General features: G+C 40.6%; 1 protein-coding gene across 6 annotated transcripts in view; it reads left to right on the top strand.

Annotated features, from left to right (window-relative positions):
- Nucleotides 1-16,217, top strand: part of Ih (hyperpolarization activated cyclic nucleotide gated potassium channel Ih) — a 137,928-nt gene that overhangs the window by 67,993 nt on the left and 53,718 nt on the right. For all 6 annotated transcript variants that reach the window (XM_065481233.1, XM_065481231.1, XM_065481229.1 and 3 more), the window contains exons 2-3: nucleotides 8,663-9,026; nucleotides 10,239-10,558. In XM_065481233.1, coding sequence (XP_065337305.1) covers nucleotides 8,663-9,026; nucleotides 10,239-10,558 — 684 coding nt within the window. The remainder of the gene's footprint in view (nucleotides 1-8,662; nucleotides 9,027-10,238; nucleotides 10,559-16,217) is intronic.

The raw sequence follows: 16,217 nt of genomic DNA, 5'->3' as shown, positions 1-16,217 counted from the left end.
TGTCAATTGCGGTTGGTATTAAAGGACATTGTAAACACTTGGTGATCCGAAAAGCCTTGAACGGCGTTACCATCAGGTCCGAGCTGCCACAGGCGCTTAGTTGCTGGTCAATTTTGAATCAACGTGATTAAAAAAGCAGCGCCTGCCGCGTCAATTACGGGCTTTGTGCTCGAGGCCAAAATTAAATAATCGTGCAGATTACCCGTGGAGCGTTGAAGGAATAACGGAAAAAATGGTGTGGCGCGCGCGGCGTGCGTCAGCAGCCGAAAATCGATGCACCCACAACACGCCTGAATTATGCACGCCGAGATGCAAACCCTGCAGAGCGCGTGCAGCCGGGCATCAGGTGGGAATAATTTCACTCGACGCCTCGCTGCTCTTGCATTTTTCATGCGAGTTTTTATTAATTCATAATTAATCAGCAGCCGGATTTGCATGTTTAAAACCGAAATGTTGTAAAAATACCCGTGTATAGTGCGAGGTTCGGGTTTTATTGCGCTGGCGAAGTTGAAAATGTGCAGTTTGCATACTTTTACGTTTGTGAAACTACCGCAAGTTTTGCTGTCGAATGTGTGGAATGGACGTATCAATGAAAATATCGACAAAGTTCCAGTTAATAAAAGTGTTTATGGAGTCGAGAATACACTCATGCAATACTAAAGCGAGACTAACTTAAGAAAAAGCTTTTCCTTTCTTCACAAAGCTCATTCCAGGAAACATTCAGCCTCGCAAAACCATAACTCTGAACTAATCCTCGGGAAAGATAAAATTCCTCCTCTTCCAAGAAGTTGCAAAAACAGGCTGGTTCCACGAAGCCTCACTTCTGTCAATATTATTTGCATTTCAGGCGTTACCGTCCTCTACGTGCCAATTCACCTGACAAACGATGCCGTCGCAGTTTTTAGCGCAGAGAATAATTCATAAGCATTTGAAGAGCATTGTAATTGCGACAGCGAGAGACAATTTTCTCCATCGTCTCCCATTGTTGGAGATATCGGGCGCGCTGGGTGGAACTCTCTGAAGCATAAAAGTTTAATAAAGCACTTTACGGGAATACCTGCCGGCCCGTTCCTCTCGTGGCCAGAGTTCGCTGCCGTGCGCTCGCTTTTCCAACATACATGATGGGAGTTCACTTGCGGGAAGCATTCGATCCGGGGACTCTTGAACATCTTCGTCCAATTTTTATAAGATGCAATTGATTGCCATGTTAGAATTTTGTTAAAAATCAACTGTACGCTTCAAAACAATCAGCAAACGCCTAAGGGACGTGGATAACTTTTCATTACACATTACTGATACATATATGTACATTAATTGAGTTTGAAACTCAATTTTGCATTTCTTTTGTGCACGTCAGAGTTCCCTTACAGATAATTAAACATTAATCTTGATAAATTTTGTTTGAGGATTAATTTAAAATAACTATAAAAGCTACATTTATGATTGTGTCTTTGAACTAATCATTTCACACTAGAATGGGATTTAACACGCAATTTTTGAACTTTCCCTTCCAAAAACAATTTTGAAGAAAGATCACCTAGGCAAAAGTTCACCCATAAACAATTCCATTTACGATGACCTTCGTCGTTTGATCGTCATGCGTGGCGATTGGCGAGAGTGAATTGCTTGTTACTCCCGAGGGATTCGTCACCGGCACGCGATTTTGCAGCAGACGCACCTAACTCCGAGATGAATTTCACGAGAAGGATCTCAAGCCACTTTTGAACCAGTTTTCGTCTTGGAGCCTGCGCTACATTGCGTTGCTTGCAACTTGCAACTCGACGAACATTACGGATTATTGCCTCGGTGAAAAGTGAAGCACACTCGCAGCAGATATCGTGTGCACTTGACAATGTTGGCATAAACCTTTTTACGCGGTGTGCAAAAGTGCCGTTTCGCGACGTCATTTTTGCTGCACAGCATCTTTCGCTTCTTGATTTACGGGAACATTAAAGCAATTATTGCAGCTTTACGTTCCGCAGCTTATTAATACAGCGAATTAAATTTTTTGCCACATCCAACTTCTATTTTTGTTCCACTCTCATATCACGTGTCATATCCCATTACATACTTTTGATACCTTCCAGTCAGGAGACAGAAATTTTACTTTTTATCTTCATAAAAAATCTATAAAAATATATTTTATCCTCAGTATTTGAGGCTAATCCTGTAAAGGGATCGTATTTTTCTCTTTTTTCGCAAAGCAGTCGAATAACACGAAAAACCACTTTCGCACAAGCTTTTGCGATCGATTGACAATTTTACTTCTTCCCGCTGTGCAAACCGTGCGTATTTTTTTGAAACAGGCAAAAACAAATTGGCCCAAGTGATTCATACGCAGCAAAAGACGAGTTTCTCATCGTCGGAAATAAATTTGTGAGGCAAATAGGCGGGTGGATGCCTCCAGGAGGGCTCAAAGAGATCCCGACATGTGTTCAGGCGGCATTGTCGTGCGAAAATTATGGGAGGAATCGCGTGTTGTTTTCTCGCCTCAGTTATTGCACGATACCATGCGAGGCGCTCTTTTCATCCCTTCCTCCGAGACGCACATTTTTCCTTCCGACGCGCCAATGAGGTTTCTAGCTCGAATCGAGTTGTGAATTTTCCGGCGTCGCTACCTTCTCTGAATATCAAGTCTGCCGCTGTTAAGCCCTTTCACGTGATCAGCCTATCTTTTCGACTTTGATAACTTGCTGATGATGTCTGCCGCCAGCGCTGGGAAGAGGAGAGGATCTCTCTATCTCGCTACAATTTAATCTCGGCGAAGTTAGCGCTTGTATATTTTGTTTTATGCAGGTATAGCTCTGCCTGCAATCACCACTGACGTGTAACTCCGCAAAGGATTCGGTTTGTCACGTCAACCGCTAGAGCTACAAGCGTAAATGAATGGAAATTGAACTATCTCAATTATAAATGTGGAGCTTTTTAGTATGATATTTGACCAGTTAATTATGCAGATTGATTGTACATGCCTGTATATTATGTTCTAGAAAGGGTTTAAATTTGTAGCTGGTCCTTTTCTGCACTAAGCTTTATAATCTAATTAGACCCGTGGGCCCATATTATGTTATTCGTTCGCGATGTTATTGGAACTTGGAATTTTCGCAAGTTTTCTATATCTGATCAAAAGAAAAATTAAAATAGTACAAGATTTAATTAACTTCATCTATGAGATTTCACTATTGCAACAATGTTAATCAAATGCTCATGCAAGCCGTCTTTATTTATTTTCTGATAGTACGCTATTTTTCCATACACATTACCTTATTTTGCAAAGAGGACAACGTTTATTAGGAATTATTTAAGTAAGCTGGATAAACGATTTCATCTACAGATGGCTAATAAGATAAACTAAAAATTGATTTTTAATCTCATTCATTCATACGTATTACCGCTTATTACGGATATCAAGTAGAGCAAAATACATATTTAGTTTATATTTTTGAATTATGAGCTACACTCGTTTTTAAACGTCGCAATCATGATCTTGTGCTGACTTTTGTAAGGTTGGACACGACTTGCACGCTCTTGTCATTCGCGTCATTCGCTAGTAACGATTGAGGTAGAAGCATGCAGGGGCTGTGAAGCGAGGGTGGTTTGTGCGTGTGTGTGTGTGCGAGTGACACAAAGTCTTATTGATGACCACTGGAAAACGCTGCCAGCACAGTGGCGCTGATTTTTGTACCTTTTGTGTCTGGTCGTGTGGGCGAGCAGGGCTGGGTCCGAGTCGAAGAGAGATCGTTGGGGTCAAGATTAATTTGGAAAGAGCAGGGTCACGATTCACCTGTGCGCTAGCCTTCTAATGAATTGGAACCGGCAACATGTTCCCACTGCGCCGGAACACAAAAATAAATAAATCAGCTGCGAGAGTGAAAAATTAAAGAGCCCCTCTCCAAAGTGTGGCCCGATTTATTAATTTGGTTCCGTGCTACACAGCACACCTGACGGCTCTTCGCGCTCATTAATCACCATTACTAATTGCCACCCACGCGCCGGAAAATTGATGCAAAATCGACTCCTTTTCAACAGCCACCCTTTGCCATTCACCATTCCGTTTGAATCCAGCTTCCATCATGACCTTTAAATCAGTGCTGATTAATGTTGCGCCATTTTGGCACTGTTTCTTATTTGTCGGCTGACATTTAGTAAATTTGATATTCAAAACTAATAACAATCGATTTGAAGGTACAAACAGATCTTTAGAGATAAAAACGCATACATATAATATGTACCAAAAACTATCAGACTAACTTTCTCAAAATTGAATAAAATTTGGATTTTCTAATATTTAAATGTAAAGATTATTTAGGGCCAGAAAAATCAACAAAGATCAGAGATAATAAACAATGCTGAGAGTATACTTTGTTTTAAAAGAGAACAATCCTTAAATTTTGTAGCTCGTAAGGATTTGCACGGATTAGTTTATTGCTGAATTGAGTCTATTTGAGATTTTCAAGCTAAATCATCAGATTTATTTATACTTGTACAATTTCCTTATCTTTAAAAACAGATAAATTAATTTAAACATCAGCGGGAAATCTTTCAAGGAAATAAAAATACAACAAAATCACCAGAAACACACGAATAACAGCAAAAATAATTCAATTTAAAAAACTATTTGCCAGCACTAGCAAATAGTTTCAATGCTAAAGAAGAGAATAATTTGAAACATCCGACCACAAAATTACACAAGAAGCAAGGAGTCAAAGTAAAAGCCCAGTTAATTAGCTCTTAACCAAATTAATGTTACCACTCGCGTAAAGAGGAGCAAGTTGCGGCGAAAAGAGGTCAGTCGGCCTCCGGCCACTATACATAAAAGCGAGACGAGCATGTTATGTTGCGGAGGAGCTCCCCCTTGCCAGCCAGCCAGCGTCTTCCTTTTATTTACAATGCCGCACCACAGTCAACGGGTCTGCGTTATTTATTTAGAAGTTGCATAACAGCTTTTTCAACCGCTTTTTATTTACGGAGCTGCGATAAATACGCGAGAGAAGAGAGGCAGAGAGCGTAGGAAGAAAGGCTCGTCGTCATAGCCTGAAATCGCTTTATTTTCACCCGCCCTCGCGCAAAACGCAGCCGAGCCATTTATAAAAGAGGTGGCTGCCTGGCAGCTTTAAATCGCTCGAGTACTATTAATTGTGAGAAAGCAGGTGAACAGGCTGCGGGAGCGTCTCTTTGGCCCTCTCGCTTGCTTTTATTGATAATCAATTCAAAACTTTTGCAAGCTCGCTTTGTTTGTGTGCCTGGTGTAACGGTGTGTACCTTGCAAAAAGTGGCCTTTATGTGCTGCTTGCACGCCATGTTAGCTTTTCCGATCACCGAATTTAAAGGATTTGCTTTATTTTATCGAACGCTGCTCAATGAGCAGAAACGAGTGAGCGCGATATTTTTGTTTCTTGTAAGTCATGCTTCGAGGAGAGCACAAAGCTGATTGCGAAAACATTATTTCAACCGCAGCATCCAATATCGTATCGGCAATTTCCCTCTTTTCTCGTTACGCTCCTTTATTTCCGCTGCGCAGACAGAATAATGTTGCCGGATGCGTAAATCAATAAACAGTTTTTCAACACCTCCAATGAAAGGAGAGGGATGAGTTGAGCCACTTCTTTTGCTTTTAAAGCACGCAGTGCATGGATATTCGTCGCGGCTTTCCTTCGTATAAGTGCCTCCATGAACGGTCAACATCATAGAAAATAACAAAGGGCGATCCAAAACGAGATGCGCTTGTTTTAGAGTTAATTCAATGAAGATTTTTATTTGGTTTATTCCGCTTTAGTTTTTGGTCTAGGCCTCTTGGCAGGGGCAATATAAAAAACATTAACCTCTAATTAAAGTGGTTTTGTTGGACCACATGTTATTTAGTTGATTTTTTTCTCATTTAAAGGGGATATATATATAATGTGAAATTTAAATTTAATGTAATACAGAAGCTTTTAGATTTTAAAGGAACAGAACTATACAAATTGATTTAATTTCAAATAAATTCATTATTTTGTAATTTTAAAATTATTAAACAAACAATAATTTTTAAACTTTGGTCTTACTTAGCCATTGTTGGTGGCTTAGTGCTCCACATTATCCCCCTCTCTCTCTCTCTCTCTCTCTCTCTCTCTCTCTCTCTCTCTCTCTCTCTCTCTCTCGATGATTCCCCGTACCTATTTTCTCTCAGGAGTCATATATGTGATGTTCCGTTTCGATGACTATTATTTAAAATTCATCAATCGAAATCACCCTCCCTCTCTTTCACTCTCCATCAATCAGGCTGGTCGTGCATTATGTGACTCGGCTCTTTGACTTTAATGCGCCGAACAAACAATGCATCCAGGGCGAGATTGCCTCCGGCTGTTTCAATTGGCCTTCGCTCGTTTGCGTTTGATCTGCTCCGATCGCCGGCGAGGCAGAACTTCAATATTTATCTCTATGCATCGAACACACGTTCTAGTACATACATACATTGCTCCGGCTGACTGCCTCTTTTTACGCTGTTTCGTACCATCTGCATAATTGACCCGGAATGTTTGCACTTTTATTACAGAGCTTCAAAGGCAAATATCGCGTAGTTATCCTCATTGCAAATGGACGTCATGTTGATCGGAAAAGAAGCAGCAGAGATTTTTTCAAGGAGAGGGAAATGGAGCAGTAAATAATAAAACGACTGCTGTAAAAAAGGGACAGTGGAAGTCCAACTTTTACTTCACCCCCTCCTCTTGGTACTCGGTGCCTTTGCAACGCGACCGCAAATACACGTATGCACGAAACAAAAACAGACAGTCAGTGGCAGGCAGAATTTAGATCAAGGGCTGCTGCACATTCCAGCGGCGAGAAACAAACAGCACGTCAATTAAAACTAGCCAGTTTGTTCAACATCTAGTTGCTAGGTGCCGTTTTTCTCAATTATTATTGCAACCGCCGTGGCCGCGAACAAACCGCACACTTGCTCTTGTCGTCGCCGTCGCCTTGCGAGAGCTATTCTCGAATGGAGAAGCTGTAATAATAACAACAACACGCAGCAATTCTGCTGCGTAGGGAAGAGTGGTCATGATTTATGGCTCTGCCAAAGGCACAAGAGGATGCGAAACAAACGACTCAAGTGGCGTGTTTTATTTTATTCTTTTATCACCAGTTACCCCGAGACTGAGAGTCCAAACCATTTGAGTTCACTCACGGTCAGCTAAAACGTTTTATTAATAAAAATCTAAATAACCGTCGATACTTATTGTAGTGAATTCAAAATCTGTTTTCAATTGACGTTTAAAACCAATATTTAACTGAAAGTTTTTTATTTCAATTTTATTTTTAATTAACTTTAATGTATTATTTCGTTTTCCTCGTGACTGATACAATTATTTACGTCTCCGTTACGCTTTTTACATGTTTCTTCTGTATTTGATTTTTATTTTGACTAGGGTGATTGTTGCAACTTAATGACTTCATACTTATTACCGTGTTACTAACATCTTTTGCGTATCTTTATCTGAATCCCATGAATAACTGAATGGACAATAGCAAAATAAATCCAAAATAATTTATCGAATCACTCATTGGAAGTGGAAAAGTCATGACATTTAATATATTCCAGCATTCTTTACGGATTAAATCAGCTTAAAAAGCACCGGCTTATTATATCTGAATTTCATAAATTGAGGCTGGTTTACCCTCGTTATCGCGGAGATCGTTTAAAAACGAGCACGCATACGCAAGTTTTCTACACATGAACATAAAAAAGACAAACTGGAAAAGAGCTGAGCACATAAAAAGTTCCACTCCATAACGAAGACTCGCGCCGCAGTTCCCCTTCCTTTTACACGGCGTGCCCCTGCGAACGCCAAGTTATGCAAATTGTTGAGCACGCGTGTCCAACAAGTTGCCTGCCCACCTCTCCTCGTCCCGTGCATGCAGGAATTTTCTTTCCGCTCTCCCACGCAGTTACGGAGAATTTTAACTACGCTTCGCCTGATCTGCTCGAAAGATATAGCTTTTTACGTCACCCAACAACGCAAGCGTCCGCGTCAACCTCATTTTTTAAGGAATGATACAGCGCAAACCTTGAAAAAAAATCCACGTTGCACTTTAGTAAACGTAAATTCCTTAAGGTTTAGTTAAAGCTGAAGATAAGCGACGGTAAATTTTGAAAAACAATGGCTTTTGAAAAATTTATGTTTTTTTATAGTGGGATGATCTTAACTTAAAATTACAAAGAGTTTCCCTATCATTCTCCAACATAGATCGTTGCATAGATATCAAAATCGGCTTGGAAAGTATGATCAAGTGCTATTAATTTTTCTTAAGATTAACTGGTTTGTTCAGAGTGCATGAAAAATAATTTTCAGAAGGAACAGAAAAATACGAACAGTTTATTCATTAATTGCATTGTTGACCATGATTTAAATTTTTAAATATTCTACAGTTTTAATGCCAAAAGTAGATTTTTTAAGTTTGTTGCCTTTAAAAAGCGAGCCAGTCACACAGATGAATTAAAATTTACCACCCAAACTCAACCAGTTTTGCGAAGGCCTAGATACTAGCAAAATTGTATCCTTGTCAAGTGAGACAGGCGGGACAAAAAGTGACATTCGTAACGCGATTTCGTTCGTGGGTACCCTTCGAAAGAGACAAAAAAAATGCGTGTTGCAAAGTTAAATTGTTGTGGTGTGTGTTTCAGAGACTCGGAGCGCGGCGGCGAGATGGGGGAGGGTGGAGGGCGGCGGATATCGCAGCGCGTGCCCAGCCTGAAGCTGGCGAACGGCCGCGTCAGTGGCAGCAGCGGCGGGATCGCGGCCAGAGGCAGTAGCGTCGGCGGGTGCACACAGTCGCAGGAGGAGATCCGCTCTCCTCGGCTCGCCAAGGATGACTCGATCAAGATCAGCATCGAGAACACCAACACGTGCACCGACTCGCTGGTGACCGCCTTGGACGACGAAACCCTCCTCCTCACCGATGTCTTTTTGGCCAGCGATATGAACTACCGAGACACCATCGGCAGCGGAACTGGACCTCTATCCGGCTCGCACCACCACGTCGGAAAGGTGCGTTTTTTCTTTCTCGCTAATGTTTAAGAAATATGCTAATTAGTTTGTAAAAACAAACTAACATACAATTATAAATTACTCACAGCAATAAAAATGAAATAATGTTGATTTTGTAAAACATAAGTCTTATTATATATTTTTAATTTCATGTGTTTTTAAATAATTTTTTTCTTTAGATATTCTGCTGGAGATATTTTTAAAAATTTTAGTCATCACAATTATATAAACAAAAATTTAAGCCATGTAATAACTAATGTCTTACTAATACTGAAGTCAATCCTACCCCAATAATTTAACACTTTAACCACATGAAATAATGTAATCCTCATCCCTTATCAATAATGGATGCTTAACGTCTAATAATAAGGGAACAGCTGTTGTTTATGAAACTAGAATCACTTATTAGTCAACTAATATAAAGAAATTGCGCCCTTTTAAAATTCCCAGCAAAAAAAATAGATTTTCTTATTGAATATGTAATTATCTATATGAGAGGATTTTAGTGCGTTAAAATCTTCGATAAGAATTCTCCATGAGTAAAATGGGTCCGTGTATGCATTTTTACAAAAAAAATTATTCAGTCTTACATAGTTGACACAGAGAATTCCAAATGAAAATAAAAATAATACATGAAGCCTGTTGGCCCCTCTGGAATCAACCAAATAAAGACACGCTTAGGCTGGCTTTAGAGAAACCCCCGACACTTGTAAATCAGGCTTTCTGCTGCGATGTATCACGCTAGAAGTGTATGTAAATGCAAGCTGAAGCTCGTGGCTTTCTAAAGTATACAACGGGTGGCGGATTAGATGGAAAGTTATGCATCCCGCCTGTCATCTGCACATTGCTCTCCGAGCTGAGCTGCCAATTTTTCACTTTCAAAAGTCAATATTTCTAGATTTTGCAGACCTAAAATCCCCTCTTTGTGCGCCCATAGATTGGAGGATTTTGAATATTTCTACCACTCGTCCAACGAATTTGTTTAGTACTCAATAAGCAAATGATTACAATACACCATTTTAATTTCCACTTCTTGTTCTTTTTACTATTGGCGATGTATTTCTTCTAACAGTCACATTCCATAATTTTGACATTCTTGCAAGCACTTAATGGCTAAAAAATTAAACCAGGTCAAAATGCTTTATTTCCTTTTTTTAATAGATGCTTTCATTCAGCTATTACTATTAATAAATTATGTTTACTTGTGATCAGGTGCACTTTGGTGGCGACGACGTGAGCCTGTACGGGACACCCAAGGAGGAACCAGGACCGACACACATAATGCCGGGCAGTGTGGCGGGTGGTGCGAGTAATGGGGGCGCGAGTGGGAATGGGGCCTCGGGGGCCCACGGCCCGAGTGGTGGGTCGGGCGAGAAGCAGGGCTTCATCAAGAACCACCTGCAGGCCCTGTTCCAGCCCACCGATAATAAACTGGCCATGAAGTTGTTCGGCAGCAAAAAGGCGCTCATGAAGGAGCGCATCCGGCAGAAGGCGGCCGGCCACTGGGTCATACATCCCTGCTCCAATTTTAGGTGAGTCTCTAGCTTCTGCTCTTCTTGTTCTTGCGCCCCGAGGCGGACTGGTCGCTCGGTATTGCTGCCAACCAACCAGCCAGACCTCTCTCGAACAAATTGCACGATGAGCAAAAACGCGGGGCGATCGACGCGAGCCAGAGGTCTCTTGGTAATGTTCCGGTTGCGGTCATCAATTGAGACTGAAGAGCGTGATTTGGCGTCCAATCGGGTGATTTCCGCACTCGAGTGTCACGCATTACGTCAGTATTGAATTTTTTTCGAGGGCTCTACAACTTTTTGTTAGCTTGTAGTACAATTTCATCACGGACCTCTTAACTCATCGCAGAAATAATTACTATTTGTTATCCTATTAACACCAAATTTTTATATCATATTATCTTGCATCTAAATAGAAGTATTTTTTTTTTATTATATTTCCTCCGTGATTATCTTTTTAAATCCGACAAATTACCTGAATAGTGAATTAACTTCCATGATAATCAATACGGTCTTCTATTATGTGAAAGCAAATTATTGGAAGCAAAGAAAAAATTGTTAAGTATTATAATGTTCTATACCTTGTCACTTAAATCAGATCCTGCCAAGTTCACAAATTAGACTATTGCGTGCTTTACATGCACGATTTTACACTGACTTCAAACTAAACCTTTGAACAGTTGCGAGAGGTTGCGTTACCACATAAAAACGTCAATGCTGTAACACTGATCAAAGCCAGAGTTGAATAAATATATCCTTCCAAAAAAATTGAAACAAATTTTTTATTGTTCGTAAAATCAGCTTAAATTGAAAAAATATTTTCAATTTTATTTGGCTTTATCAAGCACAAAGTCTACAATGATGTTTCGTTAGTAATATTGTGCGCGAATATTTGAGAATGAATTACAAGGGCTTCGGATATGTGTATTTCAAATTTTAACGTTTTCTATTTGGAGTTAATAAAGCTCCTTTGTTATTTGGCCCTCTATCAACATTGTTGATTAGCGACATTAAAGCAATGCTAAGTATTACAAACGGAATGGATCCGCAGAACGGAGGCTAGAAAGTCTGGGTTTGGCCTGTTTGTGAACGCAAATATACATGTGTATATAAAGCGCACCTAACAATAAAGACCATTAATATTTCATCCGATATTCCGAACTGGTGAAATATTGATTTTGGTGGCGAACGCGGTAATTAAAAACACCAGCCTGACGCTCACCTGTGTGGACGAAACGGATTTAATTGAATATTACGGACCTCAGGCTAATTAGGAGGAAAGAATTGAATACGCGAGTTCCAAAGTCCCTGCAGGCACATAAAAGAAAAACGCTACTCGCTTTCTGTGAAATTTCCACATGCACACAAAGCCGGCGCATTCATATAGTAGCCTGTGTATTGAAGCTTGAACCTTTGCAAAATTATTTTGTTCAAAGCAAATCCTGAATTAACGAAGACTCGTTTAATTTTCAATGAGAAATGTTTGTGCTGATATTTGGCACAAAATACAAGTTTTACTCTTTTGTCATTCTCACTCGTTCGTTTAAATCGGAGGCAAGGCGCTTTCTTCTTGAAGCGGGGTAGTTAATAAAACTACTCGCTTTGTGCCAAGTATCGACCGTTGCAAGCAAACTCTAAATCACAAACGTCAAGTTCGCGTAGAAATGTCACAAATAGGACTGAGGGTCTAAATTTAGAAGAGGAAACAAGCCGTTCGCAAGTGAATAGTCTGACGGTCAAGGTTACGCCCGTAATTTCCATTGCACTATGAAAACGTTCGGGCTTCCTTTTTCCTGCTACGAAATGCGAAAGCCGCCTCGGGCGGTCTTAAAAATTTAGCTTGGCGCAAAACTCATTTCTTTCCGCTACACATTTACCCCTTCTATTTTTCCATACTCTCTTGGTTAAATAATTCTGGTCGAATTTGTGCCGGCGCAATATATAGTGGTAATTAAGAGTTCCTCGTGCGTCACGACGGCAACTTTAGCGAGAGCATGATAGCAGACAATAAGAGGATTTGTCGGCCGGCGGCGCATTATTCAAGAGATTAAAACTCGAAAGCAGCCAGCCATTTCTCGGCGCTTTCGCCCTGATTTCGGCCCGAATTTACACGCACGCCGCTTATTGAAGCCACCCGGTGCCGATTTGACACTTTGACGTGCGCACTATGCTGCAGGAAGCGAGCAAAAAGTCGGAAAGGCTGATCCGCTGCGAAAGGAGCAGAATAAGTTTTGTCTTCCGGACGCTTGACCTAGAAAAGGCGGATTGAGGCTTGAGCACAAAAGTCGCTTGCTTTTTGCAACGGTGCTTTCCGCAATTGGATGGATTGCCGAGTGCACTTCTACGCAGAGGCGAACACACTGGCAAGAAACGCTTCATTATACGCGACTAAAATGAAATTTCTTGAAAAAGAACAAGAAAAGATTGTACAAAATTATAAAAGCTTCTCGGATTACATTTCATTTCGAGAAAGATGAAAATATGCTTCAGGCAGATGCCATTATAAGACGCACCATTTGTTCTTCCTACTATTCAGTTTACACGCCGAGTTAAAATTACTACTAATTATACGGTACAGATGGTGACAAACAAACACTTTTTTAATTAAAAAAAATGCTAACGGCCCTACTCAGCGCGGATTTGTTTAGATGCGGGTAGCTGAAAGTGACGTTATTTCGCACCATCTCTTACTGGACAGCCACTGAATCAGCCCGCATGCTTCATCAGCATTAAAAAATTTCACGCCGCAGTATCAGTTGCAGAAACTTTTAATCGATGTTTTTAAAAAAACCACTGGTCTAATATTTGAAAACATTGAGATCAAGTACGTGGCAGAAGGTAGTTTTTAGTTCTTAGTATTTAAAATTCACTTTTTAAATTGGTGAAAATGACTTCTACGACTGAGATTATGTTTGAGCTTTAATTTATTTAATTGCAGCAATTTTTTTCACAATTTAATTTTAATAATTTCAAGTACAAATCTATATATAGATTAATATATTCATTATGGAACAGTCAATCAGGATAATGCCCCGTCCCCATTTTCCAAATATATAGTTTGCGAGGATGGTTTGATCCCATATACCGGAATGTCACATCTCATTCTGTCCCGAAGGCAGAAAGGATTCGCAATCCATCAAAAAGAAAGACGCCCACGTCGACTTTTTCCGGCCAGTTATGCTTTTGTAGGCTCGCCTGTGTTTTGCTGTGATACTTTTTGACGGGCGCAAAAAATGCGGCTAGCGTGCACAAGTCAGTAGACAGATTCCACCAGCCAGTATAAAAGTGACACAGAGAGTGCACTTATTCGTTTGCCGACAACTTTTCCACGGGTGGAATCACGCGCGTTTCCATCAATCATCCGCGACGCGCCATCCATTCTCGCCCGCTTTATTTACTCTCACGGCCCGGCTGTTGGCAAAGCAATGTTCAGGAAAATCGGCACCTGACAATCAGCGCCCGCGTGCGAGAGAGAGAGAGAGAGAGAGAGAGAGAGAGAGAGAGAGAGAGAGAGACCTGTCAGTTGGGGAAAGGCATATTGCCTGGCCAAATGAAAGGGGTGAACGTACGGCAAAAACTCCGTCTTGACGCAGAATTAAGTAATGGTCAGTGTATTTGCGGATAATGACGTCGACTTTTTGCAGTTTCGGAGAATGTAGTGTAGGGAGAGTGCTTTTTGCGCTTCCTTAGGTATGCAGTCTGCGTGTCAATGCCAAAAGCTAGATGTCTGCACAGCCTTCAGCCTTTCCAACAACCCAAATAGTTCATTGTCTCGCAGGAAGTCGGGGTTCCGTTCATTCCTTCGGACGATGAGATCTTAGACGAAGAATTTCAGTCTTTGTTGTGTCGAGATAAAAAATTTGTTCAGGCGGAAAAAATTTTATTCATCATTTGCTGCCAGATTTTACTTCAATACTTCTCAATCAGCTCACTTGTATTGAACCAAAAATATAATTTATTCATGTAAATCACTTATAAAAGTAATGTGAAAATATATTTGGATGATTCTCACAAACTATTTTTTATTGCTCAGGAAAGAGTAACTTTTTTGGCGCTAGTTTTATATCCATATGTGTGCTGTATGTGAGGTGAGCTATGTACTTCAAGGTTAGGAGGCTACCAATGAAATAACGATTCCCATACAGAGTGACACAACATTATTCTTTTAACATAAAAATATAGGTGAAAATTCCTCATGCATAAATTTCGTTGCTTGTTCCTTATTCAATCACAAGATTTGAAAGCTTCAGTGGCGTCGATAAAGTTTATGGCAGCAAAAAACTCAATAGCGTAGCGAGCAGCGAGTTTTTGGTTTTGCATAAACGCTCTCGCTTGTACATAACTTGGACCCCATTCATCAGACAAAATTATTTTGGGCCGTTCGGTGCGTGCTCCGTCATATTTTTGTGTGTTAATATGTAACGCATCGCCAGCAATCATCAGGCAAATGTATATTTCCACAGACTCTGTCATTTGCAGACCGAGAGTAAAAAGTGCGGTAGACTGATGTCCATCGCGCGCAGATAAAAGCTAAAAATATACATAAGCCGTCGCCATGGCGATAAATTCTATGGAAAATGTGTGCTTTTTGACTGATGTCGGGAATATCAATGATCTAACTGGGCGCGCACAACCCATTTCGAAAGTCGGTCTTCGTTATCTGGGTGAAAATCTACGCTTTGTGTGTAACTGGAAACCCCGACAAACAAAACTCAACACACAGCACGTATACAAAACAAAGCTGCAGTCTGGTGGTGCAATCCAAGCCCGCTCATTCACGTTTCCAGTCTGAATAATTGCCCATTATTGTAATTGAGCCAACAAAGTCGTGACCCAATTGTTGGCGTTACCGGTCAAAAGGGTCAAGGGCAGGTTCTCATCACTTTTTATCGCAAGCCAGCGAGCTCTTTGAAGGGAAAACTGATTGCGCGCCGCACAATGCAAATTGCTCCCTTTTGTTAGCTTTTCTTTCTGCAGCACCAGTGAGACAAAATCCGATTAGGTGTTCGACAAAGCGATGGAAATGCTAAACAGCAATTATTGTTTGTGCTCACTTGAATGAAAGTATAGTTGAAGATTCTATCACTTGAATGCATACGTTCCTTTCTCATTTAGTTAGAAGATTATGCGCCTTGGGGCTTCAGAAAGTTATTTATGTGTTCTGTGTCATTTTCCGTGTACAATTAGTGTTTTCCTTTTAACAACAAATCTTATAGAATCTTATGAAAGGAATCTGAGGTTTTCTATTCAGCACTTCCCGTGGGCTGAGCTCACCGGGTCCCAATGGGTCCCAAAAACACCGCCGGGCGAATAACATGAGACCCGAGTGGCCGCATAGGAGCCTGGGCCCAATGTGGCCGTCTTTTCGCCTTCCCGCACCGAGGTCTTTTATTTAAACATTAGACGTTTGTCCATAAAGCCACTCAGAGGTGCGAAAACCTGCATTGACACTCCTAAGAATGCCTTAATTATGCGAGCCAACGGGCTGGTCGAATTATTTACATATATATCATATTTTCTAATTACTTTAGAATTCCTCTAAATTCCACATATATCATGTTCTAACGCAATAATTATATTTGTTCTTTTCGGACCACTTGAAGTCGATAAAAGATTCAGAACCTTCTTAACCGAGATCGGCCGTAAGAGTTGAATTATGTTAGGTTAGTACTTAACATAT

This window comes from Cloeon dipterum, chromosome 2, assembly GCF_949628265.1.
Source record: "Cloeon dipterum chromosome 2, ieCloDipt1.1, whole genome shotgun sequence".
NCBI lineage: Eukaryota > Metazoa > Arthropoda > Insecta > Ephemeroptera > Baetidae > Cloeon > Cloeon dipterum.
The sequence above is the reverse complement of the archived record's forward strand: the minus strand, read 5'-3'. Positions and strand labels throughout refer to the sequence as shown.